Source organism: Tupaia chinensis, unplaced genomic scaffold, assembly GCF_000334495.1.
Source record: "Tupaia chinensis unplaced genomic scaffold, TupChi_1.0 Scaffold145870_1, whole genome shotgun sequence".
NCBI lineage: Eukaryota > Metazoa > Chordata > Mammalia > Scandentia > Tupaiidae > Tupaia > Tupaia belangeri.
The window spans coordinates 2,506,347-2,527,254 of NW_006205727.1; the positions used below are offsets into that span (position 1 = coordinate 2,506,347).

Consider the following 20,908-nt stretch of genomic DNA (forward strand, 5'->3'; position numbering starts at 1 on the left):
GTCACTGGAATTACATTTTTTTTCATGGATGTATGTTTTTCAAAACTGTTTTTCAGTAGTTTCAATAGAAAGTGCCTTACTTTTATTGGATGGGTTTTTTATTAATGCAGACTTCACAACTAAACAGGTCAGTCAATCAAATTCAAATTTTACTGTCAACAATATCTGATAGTTATTTTGATTTTTCTTTCAATGAAGAAGTTGACTGACTCTACTGATATTTCACTACTTAGACACGAAATGACAAACAGCTAACTACAGATGGGAAGAAACTACAGACTTGATAAAGTGAGATATTTTAATCAATAAGAAATGGTTTTAAAAAAATCACAGTATGGGTTGACAATACTGTCTTCAGAGTTGCATCACTATGCATGTGTGTTTGACTTTTAGAGTTGGCAGACCTGAGTTTGCAGTCAATCTGTGCTACTTACTGGATATGTAAATTACTATGTGTAAATTAATCAACTTTTCTAAACCTTCAGCTTTTCTCACCTGTAAAATTAGTATAATACTTACCTTGTAAAAATGCTAAGTTCTAATATTTATTGCTTTTACCTACGGGAATCTATTTTTTATGGAAAAAATAACAATAATCAGTAATCTACTTATACTCTGGCTGAACCATTCACCCCTGGAGTCAACTGAGGTACTTACAGGAAAATGGGCTCTATCCCTCTATGGGCTGAATCCACACCAATTACTGTAGTCCACTGGCTTGTACAACAATTTCTTCAGATTAGGTATCTGATCTAGTTCAAGCTAATGAAGACCACTGAAACTCAATGCTGTCACTTCTATTTTATACAACTCATGAAGATATTGAACTTTTCCTTCCACCTATCTGAGCATCATACTGATACAAACATAAAAATGTCAGGGGTTTATCTGAGAACACATAGAGCCTGAAAATAAAGATACCTGAAGGAGACAGATGAGAGAGGCATCTAGGTAAAGGGGCATAACTTGAGATCTAAATCAAACTATACCTTAAACAAAGCCAATTTATCTGATTATGGGGACACATACATTTGAGCTAGTTGAATTGGGTGTTCTATAACTTTCATGTTAAAGAGTATCAACTTATTTAGATGTCATTTGCAAGATAATGGATTATCCTAGTATTTCCCAAAGTATAGTTTATGTACATAGGTGAACATAAAAAGAAAATGCTAATTGCAATGAATTTCTTTTATTGTGTATAAGAAATACATAAACCTATTAAATAACCTCATTATTTCATGGATGCTGTGGCTTAGGAAAGAAACTAATTTTTTAAAAAGAGTTAACTAACAGAAGATGCAAAAAATTAGGTTAGGCCCAGCCACAGTGGTCTGGGAGATAAGGCACCACTATGTGAGGCTGGAGCCACATGGGAGGCCCAGGTTTGAATCCTGGACTAACCTAAAGAGTGCCAGATGTAATAGTGCACCCCTGTAATGCTAGCTAAGTGGGAGGGTAGGGCAGGTAGATCATGGCATGGCAAGACTATCAAAAATATTTTCCTCTCCCTCCTTTTCTATTCCCCTCTCTACTTGGTACTTGGGAGACCAAGGGAGGAGGATTGCAACATAGTGAAACCATACTAAGACAAACAAAAAATTAACTAATATGATTAGTAATACACAGATAGAAAGAATCATGAAGATGATACATGAGTAATATGGGAAACTATGGATCATCCAGAAGCGGGGCAGGAGAGAGCAATCTATATTAACTCAGCCTTCTGCATATGGATGCTCCTATTATCATGTGAGTTTAGATGAAATAAATAATAAATTAGTGAACAAGACTTAACTGATCTTGCAAGCAGACCAAGGGAGTGCCATGTGAGGAGAAGGAAACTGGGAAGGAATTTACATACAACAGCTATAGACATTATTTCTGTATCTGTTCTAAGTCAAAGTCTTCATGTATCACGGTTTCTGTCATGTTGAAATCCATTAAGTTTCTTTGAAAGGGCTCTCAAATGTAAAAAAGTGGAAAAAACTTCCCTGCTACGTTTTTTTCTGACCTGCTAATACAAAAGATAGCCAGATGTAGGATGGATAGGAGGATAGATAGATAGTAGATAGTCTTGGCTAGATTTGATTTGGAGCCCTATTTCAGACACAGCTTGGTTTCTGACCAACTGACTAAACCCACAGAAGAATGGCTAATACTTCCTCTCATACCCTGTCCTCAAAGAACATTTACTAACTGCTGTTGAACAATTTAGCTTTTGGATTTGAGCATGGCATCTTTAGTACTAGAAAGACAGGCTTAGAAAGTAGAGGCCAATATTATTACAAATAAATTTGTCATGACATATATAGAGGAGTTGGTAAAAACCTAAGCCTTGAGAACTTGACTTGTTTTAGCATAAAAGTCAGAAAATGTGAGCACTGATTTTTTTATTCTGCATATTTGTAGTCAGAAACTGATGCAATCTTTATTATAAATGGTACTAAATGTTTTAAGAAAGGTCAGCTTGTCCCATTTTAGTCTGAGTATTGCCTAAGCCAGTGGTTTACAATCTCTGCTCTGAAAAGAGAGTATTTCACAGTTTAAAAAAAATAATGCCAATGCCCCATCTCACATCAATTTTATCAGAATTTCATGTGGAGAGGTATAGGTAATAGTATATTTTGTCACTCTGTTTCTAAGTGTGCTATGTAAAATTATTATTATTATTATTATTATTGTTTGGAGAGGTTTTTGTTCGTGCACTTGCCAGAAAGACAGAGACAGAGAGACAGAAAGCAAGAAATCACCCCCCAGGGGGGATGGCCATGCCACAATCCCTTCTCCATTCTTCTCTCAAGATCTTGGACATGCATGCACACGTGCCCTGCGTGAGTTTAAGCCACCAGGTCTGGGACTCTTACCACAGTCGACTATATGGGAATCCAGCGACATAGCCATTATGGGAACTGCTGGTCCCTTAATTTTTAAAACTGTGAATAATTTAAGTAGAACATAATTTTGGACTAGCTTCTCAATATTTATTAACTTACTTTTTGTAATATATTAAGCTTTTTTAAAAAGAAATGAAGTTAGGGGTTCTCGTGAAAACTGAAAGGTCCTATCTCAGTTTACTATTCAAATCATATTTCATGGAACCTTGACCGATTTCTATGCTATTCATATATCTAATCTCTGAGTAGCCCCAGGGCCTAAAACACATGTAGTGTATTAAAGATGGCCACAAATATTTAACACGCCTCCATTGTATGGTGAGTTTTATCTCCCTTGGATCTGGGATGGCCTATGACTGCTTTGACCCAATGAGTAAGGTAGAAGCAGTACTGTGCCATTTCTAGACTTAGTCTTTAAAAACTCTGAGCCGCCATTTAAGAGGTCTGATTATCCTGCTGGAAAGACCACAGAAAAGTTCCTGAGTCTGCGTGGAGAGGGAGGAAGTTCCTGCTGTGTCAGCCTCCCAGCCTTCCGACCAAGATGCCAGGGTAGAGTGAGGCCATCTCAGCCCTTCTAGCCCAGCCAGGCTTTCAGTTGAAAGGCACTGAATGATCTTAGTTAACATCACTCAGAGCAAAAGAATCATCTAGGAAAGTCCTGTCTAAATTCCTGACTCAAAGTGTTGATGTAGATGTATAACAAAGTGGTTATTTCTTTAAGACATTGAGGTTTTGTTTTGTTTTGTTTTGTTTTCCCTTTTTTTTTGAGCGGTTTTTGCTATAGGGTGCATGTGCTTGCCAGAAAGTCAGAGAGAGAGAGAGAGAGAGAGAGAGAAAACGAGAAATCACCCCCCAGGGAGAATGGCCACGCTGCAATCCCTTCTCCTCCATTCTCCTCTCCGGATCTTGGGCACACACACACATGCACCCAGCGTGAGTTTAAGCCACCGGGTCCAGGACTCGAACCAGGATCGACTACATGGGAGTCCAGCGACATAGCCATTATGCCAACTGCTGGTCCCAAGCCATTGAGGCAGTTTGTTATGCAGCCACAGATAACTACTCAAAGCGTGGTTCTGCTTACCTTTGGCATCAGCATCACCTAGGAGCTTATTATAAATGAAGACTCTTAGGCTCAACCCTAGACCTACTGAAAAAGAATCTATTTTAATAAGATCTGCAGGTTGTCTGTATGCACATTTAAGTATGACAAGCACTGCTGTAGCCTTTGGCTTTCAAAGACACTAGTGAAATTGCAAACTGAAATTCCCAAATCAAATGATTGGGTTGAGCATTCTTGATCATATCAAATTTTGTACATGTCTGGGCAAAGCACTGGCTCAGACACTGTGTGTGTGTGTGTGTGTGTGTGTGTGTGTGTGTTGCAAGGGGGCCTCTAAAGATCCGTACCATGTGCCATTCTTTTTAGAAGATTTTCTTATTTCCCAAGGGCTACCTTGCAAGTTGTTTGAGGGAGATCAAGTGCTAAACCACATTGTAATTACCAAAAAAAGTGGAACTTTAATATTCTTAACTAAATGGATGGTAAAAAGCTTAAAGAGAAAAAAAAATAAGCATATGCCACTTTGCAAAAAAAAAATTTTAAAATGGACTAGGTGATCTTATGTCCACTTTTAATAGATTAGACTAAAAGGAACAAAATGGTATATGTCTTATAAAGATCTTTGCCTCACATTTGTCTCTGTAAGATTTATTTTACATCAGCCTAACAGTCATTATTCAAATAAGTGCTAATAGCTCACCCAGGCAGCTAGTTGTGCAGTATTACCTACATGGGTTATGAACACCAACAACATCCGAGGTGTCACACTTGGCATATATAGATGAATATACAGGCATTTTCCATTTTATAGCACTTTGCTTTAATGCATTTCTTATAAAATGAAGGTTTGTGGCAATCTTGTGTCAAGCAAGTCTACTGGCTCCACACAATTTGCTAATTTTTGCAATAGTTCAAACTTTTTGTTTGTTATTGTATCTGTTATAGTGTTCTGTGATAAATGATCTTTGAAGTTACTATAGTAATTGTTTTGAGGTGCCCACATAAGATGGCCAACTTAACCAATAAATATTGCATGAATTCTGAGTGCTCTACTGACTGACTATTCTCCCATTCCCTCTCTTTGTGTCTCCCTATTTTATAATAAAAAACAATATTGATATTAAGCCAATTGATAGGCCTACAACAGCTGCTCAGTGTTCAAGTGAAAGAAAGAGCCACGTGTCTTTCACTTAAAAACAAAAGTAAAATGATTAAGAAATGATTAACCTTAGTGAGGGAAGGCATATCCAAAGAAAAGAAGAGCCAAAAGTTAGGCCTCTTCTAACAATAAGTTAGCAAAGTTGTGAATGCAAAGGAAAAGTTCCTGAAGGAAATTAAAAGTACTGCTCCAGGAAACACACACAAGAAGACGGAGCCTTCATACGTTTGCTGGTATGGAGAAAGTTTCAGGGGTCTAGATATAAGATCAAACCAACCACAACATTCCTTTAAACCAATGCCTAATTTAGAAAAAGGTGCTATCTTTCTATGAAGACATAGAGGTAAAGAAGCTGCAGAAGAAAAGTTTAAAGCTAAAAGAAGGTTGGTTTGTGAGGTTCAAGGACAGAAGCCAAGGTGAAGGAACAAATACTGATGTAGAAGCTGCAACGTGTTATCCAGAAAATGTAGATAAGATCATTGATGAAGGCAGATACATTAAATGACACAGATTTTCAGTGTAACGAAGAACCCTTATATTGGAGGAAGATGTCATCAAGGACTTTCAAAAAGAAGTCAATGCCTAACTTTAAAGCTTTAAATACAAGCTGACTCTCCTCTAAGGAGTTAATGAAGCTCGTGACTTGAAGCTGAAGCCAATGTTCATTTACCATTTCAAAAATTCTAGGGACCTTAAGAATTATGCTAAATCTACTCTGCCTGTGCTATATAAATGGAACAACAAAGAGTGGGTGACAGCACATCTGTTCATGGAATGGTTTACTGAATATTTTAAGCCTACTGTTGGGAGCTACTCCTCAGAAAAAAAGATTGCTTTCAAAATATTACTACTCATTGACAATGCACCTGGTCACCCAAGAGCTCTGATGGAGACATACAAGAGGGTGAATGTTTTTAGGCCAGCTGCTATGGTTTATGTCCTCCTAAATTCATATCTTCAGATTTGGCTGGGAATATATTAAGTGAAGTAATATGTGGGGCCAACAGATGGTGTAATGGCTAAGGTGCTGGACTCCCACATCACCGACCATTACTGGTTGTGAGTCCTGCATCCAATGCCTTGTACATCACACCAAATGCATGTATGTGAATGCTCCAAATCCCAAGAGAATAAAAGAAAGGGATTGCAGCAATGGCCATCCCTCTCCAAGAGTGGTTTCTCTGTCTCTCTCTCCAGTAAGTGCACACACCCTATGGCAAAAAAAACAAAAAAAGAGAATTAGAATTAATAATATGTTCATAATATCAAAAGGTGGTGCCTTTGAGAGTGATTAAGTGATTAGGATGGATTCCCCATGTTTTTCCTATTACAGGCGAGTTCATAGGAAAAGGGAATTAAACAGAGTTACAGGGACAAACATAGCTGCTCTCTTCTGCTTCATCCTTTGTAATGTGATACCTTGGGACTTTGCAAGACCCCCAACAGAGGTAGCCCCTGAACTTTAGACCTCCAAACCATGATATGAATAAGCATTTATTCTCTTAAATTACACAAGTTCAGGTATTTTAATTATTAGCAATGAAATGGACCAGAATGCCTGCTAACATATGACTCTTGAAGCCCATGGATCAAGAATAATTTCAATTTTTGAGTCTTACTATTTGAAAAATAGATTCCATAAGGCTATAGCCATATTAGACAGTGGTTCCTCTGGTAGATCTGGGCAAAGTAAACTGAAAAAGATTCACCATCCTAAATGCCATTAAAAACATTCATGACTCATGAGAGGAGGTCAAAATATAAACATTAACAGGAGTTTTAAAGAAGTTGACTCCCATCCTCGTGGATAAAATTGAGAGGTTCAGGCCTTAAGTAGGAAAAACACCCACAGATGTGGTAGAAACAGCAAGAGCAACATAATTAGAAGTGGACCTTCAATTGCTGTAATCTCATGATAAACTTGAATGGATGAGGAGCCAATTTTTGTGGATAAGCAAGGTATTGGGTTGTAGGAAAAGTCATGATGCATTTTTCTGTTTTTCTACGCAAAGTTCATCATAACTTTTCAGACAACCCAATAGTTTCCTCAGGTGGATTCTACTCCTGGTGAAGTTGCTAAAAATGTTGTTGAAATTAGAATATTATATAAACTTAATTGATAAAGCAGCAACAGGATTGGAGAAGACTGACTTTAATTTTGGAAGAAGTTCTACTGTGAGTAATATCTTAACTTGACTAATATACAGTGTATTCAGGCTGAGAAAATTCATTTTATAAGCTGTAATGATGTACAGTGGTTGAATGTATAATAAATAAATAATCTATGAAAGAAAAAAATGCTATCAAACAACACTGCATGCTACAGAGAAATCTTCCATGGAGGGAAGAGACAATTGACTTCATGGTCTTATTTTAAGAAATTACCAAAGCCACCTCAGCCTTCAACACTCAGCAGTCTGATCAGTCAGCAGCCATCAACATCAAGGCAAGATTTTCCACCAGCAAAATTATTATGACTCTCTGAAGGGTCAGATGATCATTAGCGATTTTTAGTAATAAGAGTTTTAAACTAAGGAATATACATTGTTTTTTAGACATAATGCTATTACACACATTAGACTATAGTATAAGTTAAACATAACTTCTATATGGACTAGGAAACAAAAAATTCATATGACTCTCTTTATTGCTGTGTTCAATGCACTGAATTTGCTTCATTGTGGTGTTCTGGAACAAAATCTGCAATATCTCCAAGGTATACCTATAAAGACCAAACCCTTCCCTCAAGGTGCATAGTGTGACGCAGAAGATTAATTCAAAAGTATATAAATTCAACCCAATGTAGGAAGGTGCACATAATTTTGTAATTAGCAAGGATTTCAGAGAATTCCATATATTCAATCCTTAAATTTAATATTTACATCTACAATAAAATACCAAATGTAAAATATCTTTAGTGATGGGAAGTCGCTGCCACCTGAGGCAGATAGATAATTGTATTTCTCAGTAGCTCGTATTTAACTGTTTTCTTATATTGAACTAAAAATCTAAGTCCTTTCAACCTATTGGTTCTGGGCCTATCATCTCAGGCAACACAGAACAAGCAGTGCATGTTTGCTGGCCTCTTCTCAGTAGTCTAGAAGCCCAAGAGTGAGGGAGAGTGTAATTGAAAAGAGAGGGATCTGAAGTCATTATAATGGAAGTATGCTAGGTCAGTCACAAAAACGACTGAGTTGAAAGAAAAAATAAAATAAAAGAATAAAAACATGTTGCCAAGAAACAGTAGCTGTCAATAAAATAACTACCTTAATACTGTTGTGTGAAAGTCATCAGCAATGCTGTGCTGACTCAGAGTTAGCATATAGAAAGACGTTTAGAGATATAGAACTTTAGAAAAGTACAGGACAGCTAGCAGAAATCCATGTAAGCATTTCAGTATTAACTAAATTCAATATAGACTTTATGTATCAAATTAGAAAAACAGTATTAGTTTGTGGAAATAGCTTTACTTTTAAATTTTCAACTTTATGTTAGTTGTACTAGCCTCCTAGAATGACTCTTGCACATGAATCTTTCTTTCCAAAACGCTTACCTTTACAGACTTTGCAACAGCTATGAGACAAAGTAATCTGATGAGATTCTGGACAATCCAAAACTGGGCATCCTGAACTGTCAACAAGCTTCATGGTCTGGTCCTGTTAGACAACAGAAATGAAATGCTTCAAATTTCATAACTAGCACTTACTAAGTAAAGATTTCAGTTCCAGCATCTAAATAGGTTCTTCTAACATACAAGTAAAATTTTCATCCCAAGAGCCTTTGTACAGGTCACTGGTTCATGCCCAAAATAACATTAAATCCCAAGTGGAAAGCCTTTGGAAAGAATCAGAACACATCTAACTACAGTCATGTCTTTAGTTTGTCAAACATCTGGGTAATCCTGGAAAATTTTCTTAGTTTTATAACGGATTAGCACATCTTCATGACAACTGTGGTAAAAATACAGATTGAATGAGATGAACAGCTCACTTAAAAAAATTAGTAAATAAAAACCGAGGTTTTTAAATGAACTCATTTTAAAATTATCTTACATGATTTTTTTACAAAGACATTCTCACAGCTGTTTCTGGTTAAGAATATTGGATATTCAAAAATCAGTAAGAAAAATTAAGACTGGTTTCATATACTCTGTGAATTAATGCCTAGCACATTTTTCTGTCACATAGTAGGCACTCAAAAAATTTCTAGAATGAATGAATAAATCAATATAAAATCATTATTTCTGGTCATCTAAAACTCCTTAAGAAGAAATCAAGATTGGAACCAGCAGTTAGCGTAATGGCTATGTCACTGGACTCCCACGTAGTCGACCGTGGTTCGTGTCCCGGACCCGGTGGCTTAAAACTCACACCGGACGCGTGTGCGTGCGTGCCCAAGATCCCGGGAGGAGAATGGAGGAGAAGCGACTGCGGCGTGACCATCCCCCCTGGGGGGTGATTTCTCGCTTTCTGTCTCTATGTCTCTCTCTGTCTGTCTGGCGAGCGCACGCGCCCTACAGTGAAAATCTCTCCAAAAGAAAAAAAAAAAAAAGAAGAAACCAAGATACAAAATACTTTGATAATTTTATTAATAGTAGCCTTGTTCTAGAAGCAAACATTTGGCTTCTATACTACTAATCTTCAATCTCTTAAGAACAAGAGCCTTTATTCTTATTACACTATGCTTATCAGAACATAAGTAATAAAATAACTCTTTGGAACTTGCAGATTACCATTTTAACTACTGCTCAATTGCCTAGATTTTTAGATATTATTTCTGTACATACTGCTTTCATGGAAGAAGTAGACTTTTTGATACCTGCCTTTTTCTGGCTTACGTATGTAAAAGATGTTCTACAAATCATAATCACTTATCTATTGTAGAAAATGGCAGAAGACATGTATACAGTAAAGTCAAATACTAGTCTTCCTTTATAGTATTAGTTCTGGTCATTTTATTTTCAAAATCATAAGTTTTCCTGTGTTACTAGGAAAGTCACAAACCCCAGGACATTAGTTTAAGGGTGCAAAACTAACAATAAAAGAACGAGGTCTAGAATTGGCAGTCCAGAAAATGGAAGTGTGAGAGAGTGGAGAGAGCTACCAATTATGTAAAGTTGTAAACACAGGAGATAAGGGACCCAAAGGCAATAGAAACAATGGAAGTCTTTAATTTCAAGAATTTAGAGAACTATAAAAGCTTAGAATTACCTTATAGTGCAGTGCTGTTTAATAATAGTCACTAACTATATATGGTTCTTAAATACCAGACTTAACAAAATACAAGGTTTTGAAGGCTTAGTAGGATAAAAGAATATAAGCCATAATTTTTTATATTGATTACATGTTGAAATGGAATTTTAACTACACAGAATAAATACAGAATATTTACCCCAATAAAAACTATATTTATGGCTTGGGACAGCACAGGATTAGAGGATAGGACATAGTGCCTTTTTGAGCAAATAAAAGGTAACAGCCATTCATCTAATATTTATTAAGCACTTGTAATATTGCCTATATACAGGCCTCTAATTAAACTATTTAAAGTCAAATAATTTTACAGCAAATTTAAAACAAAATAGGCAACTATTCTAATAAAACTCTAAACCACAATTATCGATATTATGGAACATATTCTGGTCAAGTGAAAATAATTCATATACATATGTATGCACGTGTACATATAGAGAAACTTCAAACAACTCTACATTTTTTTAATTTAAAGCTAATATTTCAAAATTAGTGATTACCATTAGAAACCAATTGACACCAGTTTTCCACTCTCCTTGAAGTGACTTTTCTCTGATTCCCTTTAACTCATTTCGTAGCTGCTAGATCTCACTCTAAGTGTTCTAATTCTTCTAGCTATAGTAGGATCTACTCTACTTAAAACAGCAATGGTGTAGGGATGCTGATAGAGGAAAAATCCACCTTAAATACAGATTCAGCAATTCCTTTTAGCATTACTATGCCTCAGTTTTCTTATGTTTAAGTTGGTAACTGTATGGTTGGAAAGTTTATTTATCTAAAATAATTTTTAGAAAATTATTTTATAACCATTAGTTTACATTGTTTGTAAAAATAGCAACAATTTCTTTGCATTTGAACTACAGTTAATATTTTTAAATTTTTTCTTTGCCTTCAAATATGAAATATCACAATGGTGAGTTACTATTATTATAATAAAAACAATTTTGAAAGACCCACGAATAGTCTTCTTACCTTGCACTCATAGAGAACACATACTCCAGAAGAGGAATAGACTGTATTTCTTTCTCCTTCAAAGTAGGTTCGTCCTTGAAATTGGCATATTGCTTTGGAATTAAAAAATATATATATATATATATATTTACTTGTTATTAGGAAAACATAGCTTAAGGTGTTCATATCATTTTGTAACAGGTACCTGAATGACTACAAGGTATTTGAACAACTATAAACCTAAATTCACTCTATCCATAAGGGACATGTAAACTTAAATTATTAGTGTCTATACAAATCAAGTTGAGAGAGAAAAATGAGGTATTAAAGAGATAAGAGGCAATAGCAAGTCAAAATTAAGACTCTGAAAAATGAGTGTCACAAAGCAGACCAATTACTTGCTTGATACATGATGTTCCACTTAGGACAGGGGTCCCCAGCCTCTGGACCATGGTCCACTACTAGTCAATGGCCTATCAGTAACCGACTGCATAGCAGGAGGAGAGTGGTGAACAAGCTAGCAAAGCTTCATCTATATTTTCATTGCTCATCATAGCTTGCTTTACTACATGAGCTCCACCTCCTGTCAGATCAGCCAAGGCATTAGATTCTCAGAGAAGAACCCAGATGGGACCATTTACTGTAGGAAACTCAGGGCTCACACTGATTCTGCACTATGATGAGTTATATATTTCATCATATATTATACTGTAATAATAATAGAAATAAAGTGCACAATAAATGTAATGTGCTTGAATAATCCTTGAACCATCTCTCCCCAGCCCTGGTCCATGGAAAAATTGTCTTCTTTGAAACTGGTTCCTGGTGCTTTAAAAGTTGAGGACCTCTGATTTAGGACATATTTTCAGAAGATATGGAGGAAAGCAAGTCAGGGGCAACATGAGAGAAAAAGTTCATATTTGTGTGCCATTACAGAATTTTAAAACAGAAATTTAGAAAGAACCTATTTTAATTTCAGCAGATACATGTAAGTTTTATGTTTTAATATTTTATTTATAAGTATGTAGGTTAGAGCACCCCATTTAGGATGTCAAGAGATCTTAATCTGAGCCTGCCTTTCTTCCATCCAATTAAATATAATTTTAAAACATAACTTTAGATTCAATGGAAAAAACAAGTTTCTAATTAGTAGAAATAAAGTGCACAATAAATGTAATGTGCTTGAATAATCCTTGAACCATCTCTCCCCAGCCCTGGTCCATGGAAAAATTGTCTTCTTTGAAACTGGTTCCTGGTGCTTTAAAAGTTGAGGACCTCTGATTTAGGACATATTTTCAGAAGATATGGAGGAAAGCAAGTCAGGGGCAACATGAGAGAAAAAGTTCATATTTGTGTGCCATTACAGAATTTTAAAACAGAAATTTAGAAAGAACCTATTTTAATTTCAGCAGATACATGTAAGTTTTATGTTTTAATATTTTATTTATAAGTATGTAGGTTAGAGCACCCCATTTAGGATGTCAAGAGATCTTAATCTGAGCCTGCCTTTCTTCCATCCAATTAAATATAATTTTAAAACATAACTTTAGATTCAATGGAAAAAACAAGTTTCTAATTAGTGAAAGTGTAGCGTATAGAATATTTTTTCTGAAGTATGAAAAATATTTATAATTCACACATTTAACTAAAAGAAATTACTTGCTTGTTCTGAAATGAAGATTTTTACACTATCTATGTAGACTCATCATTCAGAGACCAATTTACTCTAAAGTTAATGAAGCCTGATATTCAGACTCCTTCTCTACTTAGGCCTTCTAACACTCTAAACTAACTTTTGCTTTCATAAGTTTGTTTTTTAAAGGTCACCCTACATTATAGATACTTCAGTTCCCCATAAGATCTAGATATACCCCTACACAATTACTTCAAAGACCACTGGAAGTGATCATCTGATGCAAACTGGCCTAGGTAGTTTGCTCCTTCTTTTATATACTGAATTTAATTTATATGCTGAATTTAATTTTTTTATTTTTTATTTATAGACTTTCAAAGTGAATGGATACATGTCCTTTTCATTTCATTTTGTGAATTTTATAAAAAGTAGTTTAACTCTTTGAACTTACATCTCCTTTTACCTTTAAAAATATTAGCTCTCCAAAAATAATTGGTAACAAAGAAATTTTAATACTTTAATTAATCTCAATGAATTGTAATAAATATTCATACCCAAAATATAACCCAACTTTCACCATCAATGAAAAAGTAACTGGTTCTTTAAGGCTATACATTTAAATAATGGAAATTGGGCATACTTTTAAAATGCCATCCTTGAACAGATATCCTTACTCAGCTTTTATTAACAAATTTGACTATATAATATAAATCTACCAGCCAACTGATTTTAAAATTTCTGGAGCTTGCTGGAAAACAACACAACTTATTTGCATAAATTACATTACTCAAAGACTGGCCAAAACTTCCTCACTCATGAACATTCCAAATAAAACAACTGATCTGTTGGTTGTGTACTATTATATTATGAAATAGAATAGCATGAGCATTTACTTAATGAATCAGATTGACTGAAAAATATATCTCAGGGCATAGTGGTTAAGTCACTGGACTCTCACAAAGTCAACTGTGGCTCTAGTCTCAGATCTGGCAACTTGAAACTCATGCCAGACATGTGTGCATGTGTGACCAAAATCCCTAGAGGAGAAGAAGCGATTGCAGTGCAGCCATCCCATGGGAGGGTAGGGGTTGGGGTGGGTGGTGATATCTTGCTTTCTTTCTCTCTGTCTCTCCAGAATGCATACATGCCCTATAGCAAAAATCTCTAAAATAAAAGGAAAAATAAAAATAATAATACATCTCTTCAAACTAATTTTTATTGTGCCTTTTTTTTTTTCTTTTGAAACCCAGTACTCTAAAAACACCAAGACAGAAAGTGAGAAATCACCCCCCAGGGGGATGGCCACACCGCAATCCCTTCTCCTCCATTCTCCTCTCAGGATATCTTGGGCATGCACGCACATGCACCCAGCGTGAGTTTAAGCCACCAGGTCCAGGAAAGGAACTGCGGTCGACTACATGGTAGTCCAGCAACATAGCCATTACGCTAACTGCTGGTCCCAATACTAGATTTTATAAGATGACGAGGATAAATAAAACCTTTCTTTCTTCTATTCAGTATCTGCCATTCAAGGTTTCTAAGCTTATTATATTATATGACTTGATAACTTCAGTTTATTCAAGTCCAAAGGTATAAGAAAGTGAAAAAATGATGCTCTAAGTCTCTCTTACCCAGAGGGAAAAGGAAATACTGTAAAAAAACACAAGGGTAAATTCTTCTTAACCGTCTTATGATAATTTAATATTCAAGCAGAGCAGATGGACCTTCTGTTCTAAACTTAATTCAAAAGATTCAAATAGGCAACTTGTGGGATAATAGGGCACCAAATGGAGCTTGGCAGAGAAAGAAAAAAAAAAAAAACACAAAATGAATACCATCACAATTGCTTCATTCCCTTTCAAGCCTCAAGCCGTGAGCATAAATGGGGTGAACATGGCTTAGAGAGAACCCAAAGTAAGCGATTTTTATCTTGTTTCTTTTTTAAAATTGTTTTTTCCTTTTGCACATTGCTGCGATTCTTCAAACTCCTAAGGTTTACATGGAATATTCAGTGATGTCTGTAGGATATGTCTTCCTTAGGCTCTTTGGGGGAAAAAAAAAAACTGTAGAAACAAAAACTACTATAAAGATCCCTAAAAACACTTGCAAGGAATACTATTAGAATGCTCTGGGACTTTTCTAAGAGAAACCGCAGGAGTAATAGTCATATGAATCTAACCATGCACTTGACATATGCATCCTGGACTCCTACTACATGCCAGATAATCTGCTTGGTACTGGGATCCAAATATGAATGAGATAAGATTCACTATTTAGCTGAGAAGACAAATTTATGAAACAAGTATAACAGAAACCAAATTAGAGAATTCCCAAGTTATATGGATACACAGAAGAATAAGTGGTGAAATTCTGGGAAGGGACAGCTTTAAGGTTAGGAAACAAGCAAGGGCTGGTCAAGAACCCAGACTTTGGTAATAGCAGGGAGTCATCATTGCCCTATGGCTAAGGAATAAGGGGAGAAAACTGTTTCACTAGAACCTGTTATGAGCCGTAGTTATGGAGGAGAGACTGCCTAGTGAGAGCAATGTCCATGCAAGCCCAGTGTCTAAACAGCCAGAGACACCGCCTGGTGCAGGGAAGGGCAGAAGAGAAACATAGCCAACCCTCTATCCTCCTGCCTTCCAATTTGCTGCCAGTGACTCCTATTGACAAACCCTTCCTGGAAACAGCTGTCAAGATGCAATATGCTGAAATCCTGCTCCTGGGGCACAGAGTAATAGGAAGACTAGAAGAGGAAGCATGGGGTGCTCAGAAAGAAGAGTTGGCACAGGTATCCACCCCATTAACTCAAGGAACCACATTAAGGGGTCTAGTTCACAAACATGAGCTTCTCAGAAAAACTTGAGAGTAGCATACAAAGCAAATAAGTTTTGAAGAGAAAGATATACTTTTTAAATGTAGATCTACTTTAAGGAAAAGTCTAGGTAGCTTATCAAAATAAGGCCCATAGGCAGGCAGAAGGTAAAATGAGGGAACTGATCCCTAGGAGGATGAAGTGTCCAAACAGAGGAGAGAAAGCAGATCAAGCCTATGCCTCAATCTTAACCAAGGTCAGGTCCTGAAAGCCATCACAGCAACGTCTGAAATAGCATGATGATAATCACACTGCCTCTACCACATTGGCTCAGGACCATATCTAGAATTCTATAACTGAAATGTATCTGCTGATCTTTTCCCACTAAAGTTAAAAAAAATCACATTCTCAATAAAATAATAAAGGAAAAAATCTTATCATATTGATTTATTCTTTAATTGAACCACATGCACATGTTCATATATGCTTCATTTCTTAACAGTCTTGAGTGTGCATGTGTGCATTTATTCATCATTAAGTTCCTTGTGACAATTCTGCATTCCTATACCTCCAATCATTCCAGCTTAAAGCAGAATTGCATAAATTAAGTCACACTTTCAAAGATCTCTGGTGAGTGATAGACTGAATAAATTACATGTATATATTTTAAGACATGAAGCATCTAGATTGATACATATTAAGCTATCACTTTGAGGAATACAAAGCTAGGAACCTATGAAATCAGACTAACCCATTGCACTACAGCAATTCTTTAGTTATTAATAGTAAACAATGTCAATGTATGTTTAGTGTGAATCTGGTAGATGATGCTGTTTGTACAACTTTCAGGGGAAAAGGGAGAGCTATAGCATGGTCTACGTGAATTTTGTCTCCCAGAGGTTTCCAATTCACAGCCTGTTCAGTCATAAGTATGGCCATTAAAAAGATCTTGGAGAAATTCAATAGAATGATTTAACAATTGGTGTGTATGTTTTTCCAAGGCTATGTTAATCAGCACAAATTACATAGTTATTAGTACCATAATTATGAGAAAATCTGCAAAAGCAATTAACGTAACTTATTTTCACTTCATTTTTTTCTCATTTTAACAATGTAAATATAATTAACAGCAAATAGGAAAACAGAAGATGGTACAGAAGCAAATTTGAAAATAATCAGTTGTTCAAAAGTGAAAACTAATTTATAACAAAGATTGAGAAATGGATAAAGTGAAAGAAGCCAGTAAAATTCTGGAAGTCCTAAATTACCCATTAAAATTCTGATTTACAGGTCATTAATGCAAAGATAGCAAGTGAAGATCCTTCTAAGAAGAGTTAAGTCAAACTTTTGTACAAACTTTCATAGAAAGAATTAAATCAATCTATCTAAAAGCATCTTAGAATATATAAGCAAAATGTGAATATCATAATTCACTTCTAAACATTTCCTCACTCGCTACATATTTAGCTTTTCATTTTTATAACTGGGTTGAAAATATATGCATCTACTTTAAATTTCCCAGTTGCTATCAGCATCTTTAAAAATGATCTGACACAAAACTAAAAGTTTTAGATACCATGAAGAAAACTAGTATAATTCACTTAGGTGAGTTATGGGACTTATAGTTTCTTTAAAATTATTTCTGAAAATGCCAAGTGTCAGTTATCTTTGAATTAATTAATCTGTATGTTCAGGAGACTATTTTATATAGTAGTGGCTTTCACGTGCTTCTTTGAAATCTTTATTTCCTTAGGGAGGGCTCTTAAAAAAATCTCACGTATAATGACAGTTCTTTCATTCTGAGCCAACATGGTAATTATTTGTTAATGATACACAAATCAAAGCTGTTGGATAAGACAATACCTCATTAACTGTAATTATATGTATTTGTATTTTTATTGTAGCTTTTAAAAATGTAAAATATATGTATTTATGAGATAGGCTAAAATTCTGTAGAGTTAAACAAAAAAAAGTCTAAAAGTACTACAATATTTTTAAAAGACTCCAATCAGCTCTGCTGCATTTATCAAGTTCATAATCTTTTTTTGTAATCTTGACTCGCTTGGTGTCAGTTCTTTACAATATAGTCGTAATTTAAAAAAAGTCTTGAACACCAACGGATACAAATTAATCTTTATCCTCTACAATGCTCAAATCTCTGTCACAGCACTAAACACATTTCCTTTCCCTAGTTAGCTGTACACTTCTTTATCTTTCCTACCTGAGAACAAGACCAAGTGTCTTATTTGTCTTCAGATCTTACTCAACATGCAGCGCTGGCCCTGCATAAAGCTGCTGGATGTTCAAAGTTTACAATATTGTGTAAAATTCTCTTCCAGTTTCTTATTTGATGAAAAATCTGAAAGTAGGTACACTAAACCCCTGTAAGCCTTATTTCTTCCCTTTACATTTGGTTTCATTTTTGGATTTTGCATCTTAAAATAAAGGTCTTATAGACTGAATCTCAAAGAAAAAGTTTGTCCTTTCTGTAAAATGACAGCTTATTTTCAACTGGAGAGGAAATGAAAACAGGTTTGTCTGTCAGTTCCTGAGAAAGTAGCCATTTACTGTCACTGCACAAATTTATTAACATGAATAATACAAGTTACCACGCTCGGAGAAAGTCTACTTAGACAATTTAATGATAAAACTTTCTACTTCCCCTAAATAAAACCAATTTTGTGAGTCAATGCTGTTTAAAAGGATCAGAAGTTCAGAGTACTTAAATAATTCACAAATTCATTCATTATACATGATCATTTCTTTTAACTAAATCTCATTAATTGTTTGGGAATTTAGTTGTTTGCAAAACTAATATTAGAGGTTTAAGAAATATGATCATGAAAGTAGTTATACAACCCTCCTTTCCTGTTTTATATACATCATGTCCTTGGGCTTCTAAAAGACCAAAGAATGCTTCTCCTAGGGGGCCTTAATTTAGGTCAGTAGCCTATTCTTCCACGAAGAGAACAGGCCCTGAAATACCATATTTCTAGCTGACAGTAGTGAGGGGTTATGAAGCAAAGAGGATAAAAATAACTTCCATAATACAACAAGAACCAAAATTCAAACACCCTGCCCAGATCAGCCTTTGAGTTAAAGGCTTATTACACAAGGAAAACTAGGATTTGATATTTAGAGGATAACCCCAAAAAGGCAAAGTCTGGTGCAAGAAAGAGGCATATAGTGCTTTTAACTTAATTTAAACTATTTGACTTGCAGTCTAAAATATATTCTGCAATTCCTTTGACCTAGCTGCCTAGTCTTATTCTTGATCCTGGTTCATATACCACAGAACAGAGGCTTTTAGAAACACAATGTAATCAATTCATTTTGTCCTTCGGGAATAAGAAAAATAAATTTAATGAGAGGAGGTAAAGATTTGGAGGAAAGTACAGGATTTATGTCAATACCTAAATACTATTAAAGTGACAGAACATGAACACACATGAGGCAACAGTATTTATTATCACTTTACAAAGAAAATATAATGCATAAGATAATAAGGAAAATTCACACATTGTCAGTTTCAAAGCCAGGGCTGAATCCATCTGACAATCCTTCTGTGTATCTTCCTTTACCACTAAAAATCAAGAGAATTTGCTCAAACTGAGAACATCTAAATTTTGCTTTAACTTTATGAAATGTTTTTCCAATGACTGGCATTTTTTAGACACATTGTTTCAATGTTATAATGCAGGAGATATTGGGCATAAAATGCTCTTTCAATTGTAAAGCACCATCCTTTCCATTAGAGTAAAAATTCTGAATCGGTGATTGTGCTTCTGGTGTGAAGGAGAAAGAAAACAAAGAGGAGATAAACTATTGGTGGTTGCTCTATAAGAAGGATATTTTTAAATGCAGTTTAAATACAGATACATTAGTGACTCCCTCCATCCTATAACAAATATGATCCAAGAAAAGAGAAGAAGCACAACGGCAAATGGAACAAGTGCTGTGAAGAACAGAACAAGTGCTAGCACCTGATGAGAATGAATAACCTTGGTGGATAGAGTACTGTCCACCAGGCAGTAAAGTTAGAAGGCACCTTGCCACATTCAAAGAGTATCAGCCTAGTGTTGCCCTCAAGGAGTATTAGTCTAGCCTACCATGAACACCAGCACAAGTGACTGTATATAACCCAGACAGGAGGAACACACTCTTATAAGGGTAAAATTTGGAATGCTTCATAAAAGAGGAGCTTTTGAAAATGAGATGGAGAAATGCTTTTATATTATTTACATCAGGGATAGAGTACTCATAATATATTCAAAGAATAGAAAGAATGATAACCATAATAAAATACTGCATACTGGGATCTTAATGAACATCCAGTGAAGAAACCAATAAGCTGAATGTATTGTTATAAATTGGTTTTACTAATACTCTCAACCTACTCAACCAATGATTCTCAACCACAGATGCATAGTAGAATCACTTGAAGAACATTAAAAATTCTCTATGGCCCAGCTGCATGTCAGACCAATTAAAAAGAATCTCTAAAGATAGTACTTGGGATTTTTTAATTTTCAAAGTTGTCCAGGTACACCTAAGTTGAAAAGCATTTTACCATGCAGAGAAAAAGAAACTAAAAAAAGGGGAAAATAAAATGAACATTCGACTGAAGATAGTCACATAGATATTCAGCAAAAAATGATTTTATCCTACATTATTTGGATGGGAATTCAGTCCACTGTTTAAAAATAATCAGTTTAACTGAGAAATCATAGACAATAAATATATACTGTACACATTTTAATTTTAATATACTTTTTATTATGTCAGAGGGTAAGTGTATATCCATAAGAGAGAGAAAGAAAGAAGGAGAGTGAAAGCATCCCCTAATGGGTACTGGTCACACCAAAATCCTTTTTCCTTCAATTCTCCATCTCAACAGGATTCTAGGTACATGCATGCACCTGGCCTGGAAGCCACCCAGGCTGGAATTTGAACTCTGTTAACTATGTGTATTTTGATGTGGATCACTTTTCTTTAGTATGAATTCCTTAACTGTGTTTTATTATAGTCTTAATTGTATAAATAAAGCTTAAAATGTGTTGCCTAACATTCCAGTTTTAAGTTTTCATTTTGTTTGCTTTTAAGTGTACTGATATATTAATAGATCCTGCCCAGCAATC

At 35.2% G+C, this 20,908-nt stretch overlaps 1 protein-coding gene across 4 annotated transcripts in view; it reads right to left on the reverse strand.

Moving 5' to 3' along the window:
• Window positions 1-20,908, reverse strand: part of NELL2 (neural EGFL like 2) — a 365,981-nt gene that overhangs the window by 205,265 nt on the left and 139,808 nt on the right. For all 4 annotated transcript variants that reach the window (XM_014584214.2, XM_006168557.3, XM_006168556.1 and 1 more), the window contains 2 exons: window positions 11,344-11,435; window positions 8,673-8,775 (listed from right to left, as the gene is read on the reverse strand). In XM_014584214.2, coding sequence (XP_014439700.1) covers window positions 8,673-8,775; window positions 11,344-11,435 — 195 coding nt within the window. The remainder of the gene's footprint in view (window positions 1-8,672; window positions 8,776-11,343; window positions 11,436-20,908) is intronic.